The sequence below is a fragment of the Meles meles genome, chromosome 20, assembly GCF_922984935.1.
Source record: "Meles meles chromosome 20, mMelMel3.1 paternal haplotype, whole genome shotgun sequence".
Lineage (NCBI taxonomy): Eukaryota > Metazoa > Chordata > Mammalia > Carnivora > Mustelidae > Meles > Meles meles.
In genome coordinates this window covers 9,641,509-9,651,067 of record NC_060085.1, presented here as the reverse complement: position 1 = coordinate 9,651,067, position 9,559 = coordinate 9,641,509, and the positions used below count along the sequence as shown (strand labels likewise).

The 9,559-nt window shown below is 58.8% G+C and overlaps 1 protein-coding gene across 2 annotated transcripts; it reads left to right on the top strand.

The window, feature by feature from the left end:
• Window positions 1–397: 397 nt before the first annotated feature.
• On the top strand, window positions 398–8,952 carry PALM3 (paralemmin 3). 2 transcript variants are annotated; one of them, XM_045991318.1, is made up of 7 exons: window positions 398–609; window positions 3,042–3,090; window positions 4,145–4,225; window positions 4,783–4,925; window positions 5,067–5,151; window positions 6,995–7,040; window positions 7,157–8,952. In XM_045991318.1, exons 1-7 carry the CDS (start codon window positions 569–571, stop codon window positions 8,938–8,940), a joined length of 2,229 nt encoding a protein of 742 aa, XP_045847274.1. In that variant the 5' UTR covers window positions 398–568; the 3' UTR covers window positions 8,941–8,952. The 2 variants fall into 2 exon arrangements, with proteins under 2 accessions (XP_045847274.1, XP_045847275.1); XM_045991319.1 differs by having other exon boundaries at window positions 3,022–3,090.
• The last annotated feature ends 607 nt before the right edge of the window (window positions 8,953–9,559 follow it).

Below are 9,559 nucleotides of genomic sequence, written 5' to 3'. Positions count from 1 at the left end.
ATCCATGGGCCAGGCCTGCCGGTTCCCATAGTGCTCAGCCTCTGGTCTCCAGAAACCCTTAGCCGGATCAGTCCCTCCCTCCCTCCACCTCAGAGCCAGGGTCCAAGAAGGGGTGATTAGTCATTTATAAGGGTATCACACATGTGTGATGTGCCACGTTGGTGACCCTTGGTGGGCAGCTGGACTTAAGGCATCTGGGGTGCCAGGGACAGTTGCCGTCCTCTGGAGGGGGCAAGTGACTCCCCATTCTCACCCACACCCTGCACCATGCATGTGAGAGGGTGTTTGCTACGAGCCAGCCAAGTGCAGCAAGGAGGCCAGTGGCTGGTAAATAATTTATCAGGACAGCTGATAGTACCTCCCCAGAACTACCCGCCAGCCCCCAGCCCCCCTTGTGCCTCGTGCTTGCGTCTCCTGCCTCCTGGCCCAAACCAGCTGGACCAGCTCTCCCAGTGCCCTCCTGCAGCCCCCCCTCCCACCAGCCAAGTCACAGCATCCAGGGACCTTCAGGCAAACGGGCGCGGTGGGTCCTGATCCTGGAGACCTGAAGGTGGGCTTCTGGGCAGAGATGGCCCTGCAGAGCCAGATGTGGTCTCCAGCCACACCCATGTAAGTGTCCAGGGTCTGGGGTGGGGGTGGCTGGTGGGCAGGGTCTGAGAGGGGTTCTTTGGAGGACACTGGCCTTTCCCAGGGCAGGGTGGGGGGGGGGTGGAGGTAAGAGCTCCAGCCTGGCCTCTCTAAGGACCCTAGCGGGAATGGAGAGAGGCTGGCCAAACCCGCAGGCTCTTCATGTCCCCCTCCGCAGAGAGTCAGGTGGGAGATGTGGACCTCCACCTCCTTTTTTCAGAGATTTTCTGCAGGCAGTCTTCAGGCTCAAAGTCCAGCCTGGGGGTGGGGCTATGACTGAGGGGGACAGTGGCGGGAAATACCAGGGTCCCTCACTCCCATGTTCTGCCTCGAGAAACATCCCTCAGTGTCCCGAGTGGGAAGAAATGCTTGAGATATAACAGAAAAAGTTAACGGCTCCTAAACTGGGAAAGATGATGGCAAAATCGGAACCTTAGTTCCTTAGTGAAATGGCCACCAGCTGTTCCTGGCGACAAAAGGCCACGTCCACAAACACTGTTCTTGTAGCGTTGGAGATAAACACTATCAAACGGGGTGCACAGAGGATTTTAATATTCAAGGTTTGAGGGCATTTTAAAGTAAGAGGGGGGAGGGACTCCAGAGGTTTGTAAATAATTCTGGGTAAGCGTTTCCCCCCAGGGACCCCAATTTGGTTGCTCACTCTTTTGGGTCCCCCGTTGCATTATTCACCAACTACAAACCTGGTTGCTTAGCAATGGGAACCCGATCTCCACACACTCCCCCCCCCCAGCAAGGAAGAGGCAGGGAGATTACATCTTGGGAATGGGACAGAGTGGGGGAGTTTAGCCCTCCCCCAAGGGCAAACTTATTAGCAGGGGGCCTGGGCTCCCTTTGGGATACCCTATTAAGCATGACATTAGCCTCCTAGGTCAACTGAAATCGGGAACCCCCAGGCCTCGTGGCTGCCAAGAAGAGGGTGCCTAAACCCCTCTTACCTGCAGTGTTCCCAGTGTTTTGGGCCTGAGACCCCTGAGTTCTGATCGCCTGACTCAGTGATCTTAGATGAGTCTCTTCACCACCTCTTTCCCCATCCATAAAATAGGGACAATAGTACTCTTGCCTCCCAGGATCATTGGGAAGATTAAATGAATTGCTAGAGGCAGAGCATTTAACAGCACCTGGCACACGGTAAGTGCTGGCTAATCATGGTTGGCTGGTTTTATTCTCAGAATAGCAACTCAGCAAAGAATGAACTAGTGTCTCAAGATTAGGGCAGGGAGGGAGAGGCAGAGGTGACTGTGGGAGTCTATCAGAAACCCTCTAGAGCCCTTAGAGCACTATAGGCAGTAAGCCCTGCATTATAATGTCTTTATGGTGTGGCCAGGGAAGACTTGGGAGGCCCCAGCAGAGTTTGGACAATGTGGCTAATGCTCACCCCATAGAGTTGTGCTCAAATTAATAAATGTTTGAGGGTCTGTCCTGTGCTGTCCTCCCTGGGCTAAATATCAGGGACAACAGGCACATAGATAGATCCTTCCAGATATTGTCCTGTGAAGCCCATGCACATAGCGGGCATTCAACGCACATCTATGTATAGGTTCATGTGACAATGACTGTCCCACAGAAGGGGTGGCTCTGTAGGCTGGGAAGCAGGGATCCTGGGGTCCTGCATAGAGGTCAGTGATGGGGTGAGCTCAGGTTAAACCTTAAACACCAAGACCCCTCTGCCTCCTCCCAGCTCAGAGTCCAATGCTAGGCTACATGACCTGGTAACCTTTGCTCCCAGGGAGGGGAGTTGGCAGGTAGCTCCAGAGTTACCATGGCAATGGCATGTGTCCACCTTGGGATGGACACTTTTCTCCCCAGATTCCCTCATCCCCCGGGGCTGAAGGTATCTTGGGTAGGAGCCGAGAGGTCTGGAGAGGGTGTGGAATTGGAAAGAGACACACAGCATGTTAGGGGCCTGGCAGGATTTGAGAGTGTCTGTAGGACAGCCTGGGACTGGTTCTTATAATTAACCATAAACATTATTAATCACGGGAATTACCAACATTATTAATAATAAATGACACTACTGTTTTTGGAACACTATGTCCTGTTTTTTTCCTGCATGGATATTTCCTTGCAAGGGCACCTCTCTGCAAGGTGAGAATCAAGCTATCCCAGCCTATTTTACAGATGAGGAAACTGAGGCTCAGAGAGGAGATGTCAGGCCTAGGAAGAGCTTTAGCTTAACTTGTCATGGTCTCTGCCCGCCCCCCCCCCCCCAAAGGACCCCTGAGTTCTCCCCCAACTCCTTTCAGTTGCAAAGGGGAAATAGAAGAAAATGCCAGGCTTCGGTTGGTTTCCAAGCAGCTCAGGGATCTTGGCTCAGAGAGGGGCATTCAGGAGGTGGCCGGACGCGGGCCTTGCCCTGGGTGACCCCCTCCCCAGTCTCTGCCTTTTCCCCACAGGCCCATGGCCGAGAGCTCCCTCTACCGGCAGCGGCTAGAGGTCATCGCTGTAAGTGAAGCCCTCCCACTGCACTCCACCCGGCATCCTGGGCCCTCCTACTCTTGTCCCAGGTCTCTTCCTCAACTCTCAATCCGGGAAGCAGGCTTAACGCTGTGAAGTGTGTGCATGTGGGGGGAGGGCGGGAAGGCACCCTCAGCTCCAGCCCTGCCCAGGGCACCCCACCTAAATCCTCAGGCCCCTCTGCTCCCCAGTTCGTCTATCTGGCCGCCACCACCGCCCCCAGAATGGTGAGGCTGTGTACCCCACACTCCCTGAATCCACATCCAATGCTCCATTTTGAACCCCTGTCTCCCAAACACACCATGTCTGAACCCCATCTCTTAGACCCTCATTTCTGGATCCTCATCTCTCTAGATCGCATCCCTGTGAACCCCATCTTATTAATCCCTATGTCTCTGATCTCCCCCTTCTGCACCCCATCTTTCTGGACCCCATCTCTACACCCCGGTCTCTCTGAACCCCCATCCTTCTGACACCCATATCTGTACCCCATCCCTCTGAACCCCCATCTCACTAACTCCCATCTCTCAGCCCTCGATTTCTGCACTTCCATCTCTTCGGACCCCATCTCTACGCCCCAGTCTCTCTGGACACTCACGACGGCCCCTCTCCGGACCCCCAGTCGCACTAGTCCCCTTCCCCTCTGATATCCATATCTGGACCCCCATTTCTCTGAACCCCTCTCCATATCTCCATATCTCGGACCCTCACAGCCCGGTCCCACTTGAAGATCTCCATTCCAAGGCCCCGTCCCCACCCCCTTCCACAGACCCCCATTCCGCGCGGGCGAGGCCTCCGCAGCATCCCGGGCGCGGCCGGCACCGCCCCCGCCGCCCCGCCCCCACCCGCTGCTGAGTCAGCGCCTCCGCAGCCCCCTCCCCGCCCGGGGCCCCGACGTGCGCTCCGCGGCCCCGCCCAGCTCGCAGCCCCGGGAGCCCCGGGAGCCCCGGGAACCCCCGCGAGCCCCGCGGAGGAGGGAAGGCGGAAAGGGAGGCGGCGGCCCCGCCCGGCCCGCGGGCAGCTCCCGGTCCTCTGTGCGCAGGAGAAGCGGCGGCTGCAGGAGGAGATCCGCGCCGCGCGCGGGGAGCTGGAAGAGGAGAAACTCCGCGTGGAGCGGCTCAAGGTTGGGGGCGGGCAGGGGCGCCTGCCCAGCCTGGGCAATGAAGTGGGGGTGCCTACGAGAGTCGGTTTTGGGGGAATCATAGGAGCTTGTGTCCAATTTGGGGGAGCAACTGGGGGCATGGGTTCCAGCTTTTGGGGGGGGGCATTTTTCCTCAGCCTGGGAGGGTAGGTGGCGGTGGTGGTGATGGGGACATTTGTACCACCTTTGGGGGCAGAGTATGGGAACAGTGAAGGTGTTTGCCCAGCTTGGGTATAGGGAGGGGCCGAAAGCGATTTCACCTCTGGGGGCGCCTGTCCCATGCTGGAAGGGGTGGGGAGATGATGGGTGTTTTGTTCTAGGCTGGAAGAGCTATGGGCTGGTAGTGGGGGCGTCTGTCCCACCTGGCAATATTGGGGGTGCACAGTGAAGGCATGTATCATATCCCACCCTGAAGGAGAAATGTCTGCCCCATTCCGGGTGGTTTTGGGCAATAGGAAATCTTCTCAGCCCGGAGGATTAGGAGGGTACTCGACATGGGGTGGGGTAGTCGTTATGCACAGCTACCTTCCCGTGCCCAGAGGAAGTCTCTCCGGGAGCGCTGGCTAATGGACGGGGCGGCTGAGGGGACGGAGCGGCCGGAGGACTCCACCTCGAAAGACCCCCAGTCACCCGAGGGCCAGGCTCAGGCCCGAATCCGGAACTTGGAAGACAGCTTGTTCACGTGAGTCTAGCCCCTGCCATCCCGGCTAGGCCAGGTGCCCAGGTCCACCCCAAGGAAGAGGCAAAGGGGGGCGGGCGGGGGTGGGGGGAGAGGGGCATTGAGCCTGGGGTCCTGGCTCCCAGCAGCTCCTCCCTTCCTCAGACTCCAGTCCCAGCTGCAGCTGTTGCAGAGTGCGTCCACAGGTGCCCAGCACAAGCCCTCAGGGAGGCCCACTTGGCGCAGACAGGTGAGGGGCTAGGGGAGCCAATGGGTGCGGGGGGGGGGGGGGGGGAGGAGGCAGCCAGCAGGGACAAAATCATGATTTCTCCAAGGGCCGTTTAACCACTGAGCCCTCTGCCATTGCTCCGCTCTGTGGTCTTGGACAAGTCGCATTCCTTGCTCCAGCCTCAGTTTCCCTGTGTCCAAAATGAAAACAGCAACAGCATAGGGCGGGGAGAGGTGAGGGGGCGGGTCAAGATCATGGCTACGCACCAGGAACAGGCCTGAGGAATTCTGCCGTGGGATTGCTCTTACAGCCAGAACGAGGAATAAGGTGGGGAAAAGGGGGGGTGGGGCAGTGCTTGTGGAATGCGGCCTCAGAGTGGGGAGCGGGTCACCATGAGATGCTCTTGTGATCGGAGGCATCCACATGGGTGTTTGTTTTAGCAGCACTTTTTTTTTTTTTTTAAGATTTTGTTTATTTATTTGACAGACAGAGATCACAAGTAGTCAGAGAGGCAGGCAGAGAGAGAGGAGGAAGCAGGCTCCCTGCTGAGCAGAAAGCCCGATGCGGGGCTCGATCCCAGGACCCTGGGATCATGACCTGAGCTGAAGGCAGAGGCTTTAACCCACTGAGCCACCCGGGCGCCCCTAGCAGCACTTTTATTAAGATACAGTGTGCATGCTACGCAACACACAGGCTTTTGACACCCTTACATTAAAATCTGGCTCCCTGGGTTGTCCCCGAAGTCCAAAGATCTGCCAACATTTGTGCCTGGCCATAGGGAAGAGCAGGGCCACAGCCCCTCGCTCTCCCTGGTGCCTTAGCTTAGCTCCCAGGTGCCCATTTCAGGGCACAGAGGGAGAAGCAGACTTGTTTACGGATGTGGGAAGCAGCACTCATTGGGTTTTAAGCATTGGCTGGGAGTTCCTTGCCAGAGAGGTGCAAGGAAGGATTCCTGGCCCATGGGAGCTCACCATCCAAGAGTCTGTGATGGGGGGAGCCCTGGGCAGGGGAGGAGCATGGAGGAATCACCTGAGTGAGGTTGGGGGTTCAGAGGAGGCTTCCTGGAGGCAATGCCGTATATATTGAATCTGAGTGGGATCCAGGCAAGAGTGGAAAGGGAATTCCAGGCAGAGGAAACAGCCCACATAAAGGCCTGGAGGAGGCTGGAAAGTGAATAAGATCAGAGAACTATGAGGAGATCCCTGGGGTTTGGCTGCCTCTCCACTCCCCTCCCTGAGCCCATTTTCCTACTTTCGCACTGTCCCTCCCACCCCCGCGCCACTCCAGCTATGCTGAGCCTCTTTTCTAGTCCTTGAACTTGTGTAGCTCATTGCAGCCCCAGGGCTTTTGCACTGGCTTTCTCCTCTGCTTGGAATGCCCTTATGTACCTCTTGACTCAAGGCTGGCTCCTCCTACCCTTCGGGTCTCTCTCTGTTCAGTGTCACTTCCTCAAGAGTCCCCCCTCCTGCTTATTTTTTTTCTGCTGTAGTCTTTCTCACTCCCTGGCATTACATATTTATTTGTGTTTTTGTTTATACCTCACCCCCCCCCCCGGAATGTAAGTCCCCAAAGCAAAAGGCTTAAGTAAGTGTCCCTTGTCCACGGCGATCTCAGTTTGTGACAGAGTAGGTCCCTAATACAGAGCTAGTGGCTCACAGACACAGTATTGATAAGCACCTACTGTGTGTGAGGCCCTGGACCAGAGGGCGGTAAGACAGGTGAGGAAGGCTGAGGGTTTGATCCTGAACGTGATGGGGGGTCGGGGGGTGCATTGAGGGTGTTTGAGCAGGGGAGGGTACCGCATGCAGGGAGGCTGGAGGTGCAGACACGGGCTGGCCTGACCTTGTCTCTGCCATCCCTGCAGGGTCACCGACCTCTCTCCCAGCCTACCGTGGAGGCAGGTCTCACAGGTGGGTGCTTGTGCTCCAGGTCTGGGGGTCCCAAGCAGAGGGGCCTGAATCTGGGGGGCCAGAATCTCACTCTGTCACCCCCTGTCTCCTCTCCTTTCCTCCTCTCACTCCCCAAGACCACGCTGATCTGAACAAGAGAGCCTCCCTACCAGCTGGACCAGTGGACACATCTCCAGAGTCCCCCTCAGAGGCCAGAGATGAGGCTGCCAGGGCTCCGTCAGCCCTGAGGCCGTTCCCTGGGGCAGCAGGGGCCTCCTCAGAAGCCAATGGCCCCTGCCCTGGACCCAGCCCCCCTCCAGAGCCTAGTCAGGCGCCAGCAACATCCAAGGGGGGCGTGGACGAGGCCAAAGGGGGTGTGGTGAAGGTGGTATGGGAGGGGCTGAGGGCCACAGAGGACTGTGCCACGGTGGCCACGGGCCCAGAGCTAGAGGCTAAGGTAGAGGAGATGGTGCTGGAGGCCATCGGGGACAGGCAGGAAGCTAGCTGCCCAGAGCTCCCATCCTGGGTGAAGGAGGACAGGGGCATCGTGGAGGTGGTCTGGGAGGGCGTGGGAGGGCCAGACAGCGGGGACTCAGAGGCCACAGGGGAGCTGGGCAGGGGCCAGAAGGCTGCGCAGGCCAGCTCCCCGAGGCTTCAGGTGAGACTAGAGGGAGCAGCTCCTGGAGAAGGAGGTGTTCCCGGGGGCAGCCCTGACGGTGATGGGCCAGGGGGCTCTGGAGGAGAGGAGGGGTCTTTCATTTGGGTGGAGAGGGTGACCCTCAGCGAGGACTGGGAAGAGCTGGGGGTGGAGGGATTGGAAGGGCCCAGGATGGGGGCAAAAGGGGGAGGACCTGAGAGTCCACTGGGGGCAGAGAAGGGGGCAGGGGAGGAAGCCGGGGAGGCAGGGAGCGGCCAAGCAGAGGAACCGGTGGGCGGAGGAAAAAAGTGGAGTGAGGAGAAGGCAGAGACAGAGCAGGAAGGAGCAGACATGTCTCTGATGGCTGACAGGGAAGGAAGCAAGGACTCCTTGGAACCAGAGAGGAGAGGGGGTGAGGACAAGCTGGGGACGGCAAGGGAAGCAGCTGAGGAACTGTTGTCAGTAGCAAGAGAGGCAGTTGAGGGACCGCTGAAGGCAGAGAGGGAGAGAGGCGAGGAGCCACTGCAAATAGAGCTGGAAAGTGCAGAAGAGCTGGAGGCAGAGAAGGAGGACGAGGAACCATTGGGAGTAGAGCAGAAAGGGGATGAGGAAAAGCTCAGGGTGACTGGAGAACCAGGGGTGCTGGAAAGAAAGGAAGGCGAGGGGTCACCGAAGGCAGAGAGAACAGGAGATGAGGCGCCATTGGAGGCCGAGAAAGGGGGAGGTGAGGAGTCACCGAAGGCAGAGAGAACAGGAGGTGAGGCGCCATTGGAGGCCGAGAAAGAAGGCGAGGAGTCACTGGAGGCTGAGAAAGGAGGAGGTGAGGCGCCATTGGAGGCGGAGAAGACCGAAGCAGTCAAGGAAGATCCGAGTCTGGAAGAGCAGAGAGAGTCTGAGGGCGGACAGGAATGTCAGGCAGAGGAGGTGAGGGAGGCAGGGGCTCCCGTGGGGGCCAAGGAAGAGTCAAGGCCAGAAGAGGAAGATCCGCAGCCCCAGGAGAAGCAGGAAGGCTCCCTGGAGGAGGGATCTGTAAGGCCCCAAACCCCTGCTGAGGGCCAGGGCCCCTCCGGGGACGCCACCCCCCTCCTGGCAGAGACCCCAGCCCCAGAGCAGCCTGCCGAGTGCCAGCCACTGCTTCGGGCGCAAGGGCCTCGGGCCAACCCCAGTGCCCGGCCTGTGCCCACCTATGCACCTGCCCGGCAGCCCGAGCCATCTGTCCCTCCCGAGGGCGAAGAGGCAAGTGGTCCTAAGCAAAAGGCGTGCCAGTGTTGTGCGGTCATGTGAGCCCACGCCCTCCGCCCCACGTCCGGCTCCTCTCACAGCTACCTCGGCCTCTCAGCATCCAGCAGCCGGTCCCCGGCGCAGACAGGGCGCCGCCGGGCTGGCTGGGCCACCTGGGAGCCAGCTGGCCCGCACGTCACCTCCTCCCGGCCTTCTGGACGCTTCCCACTGCCTGTGACCCTGGCCCCCTTCTACGACAAAGCCTTTATACTTGAAAATAAAACGTTCAAGCATCCGGACAGTCTGAGCATGTGTGCTCTTGGCACGGATCCCCCTCACCTGGTGAGAGAGCAAGGGCTTCACTCCCGCTGGCGGCAGGGAGGGAGTCGGTGTGAGCAGACGTGGCTGCCAGACACAGCGCCCCAGCTACAGGAGCTACAGAAACGTACAAGGGTGTTTGTCTGGGTGGCTTGGAGTCACACAGTCACTTGGGAACGGAGGTTCCTTTCCTCTTCTTGCTCCGCCTTCTCCCGTTAAGGCTGGATGGCGGGCACGCCGGTGTTCCAGCTCACGGGCAAGGGTAAGTGGGGAAGAGCCCAGACCCTTCTGGGCCTCGTCTGGGCATCAGCCCGGGGCACTCCAGCCCGCAGTCCGTCGGCAGGATCTCCATCCGGGGCTGCAC

What these genes read in the sequence shown, in the direction of transcription:
- PALM3 (XM_045991318.1), top strand. Translation starts at nt 569, where the DNA reads ATGGCCCTGCAGAGCCAGATGTGGTCTCCAGCCACACCCAT. An exon ending in TCCGCGTGGAGCGGCTCAAG is followed by an intron (nt 4,226 to 4,782) that starts GTTGGGGGCGGG and finishes TCCCGTGCCCAG; the next exon opens with AGGAAGTCTCTCCGGGAGCG. An exon ending in GGCCCACTTGGCGCAGACAG is followed by an intron (nt 5,152 to 6,994) that starts GTGAGGGGCTAG and finishes CCATCCCTGCAG; the next exon opens with GGTCACCGACCTCTCTCCCA.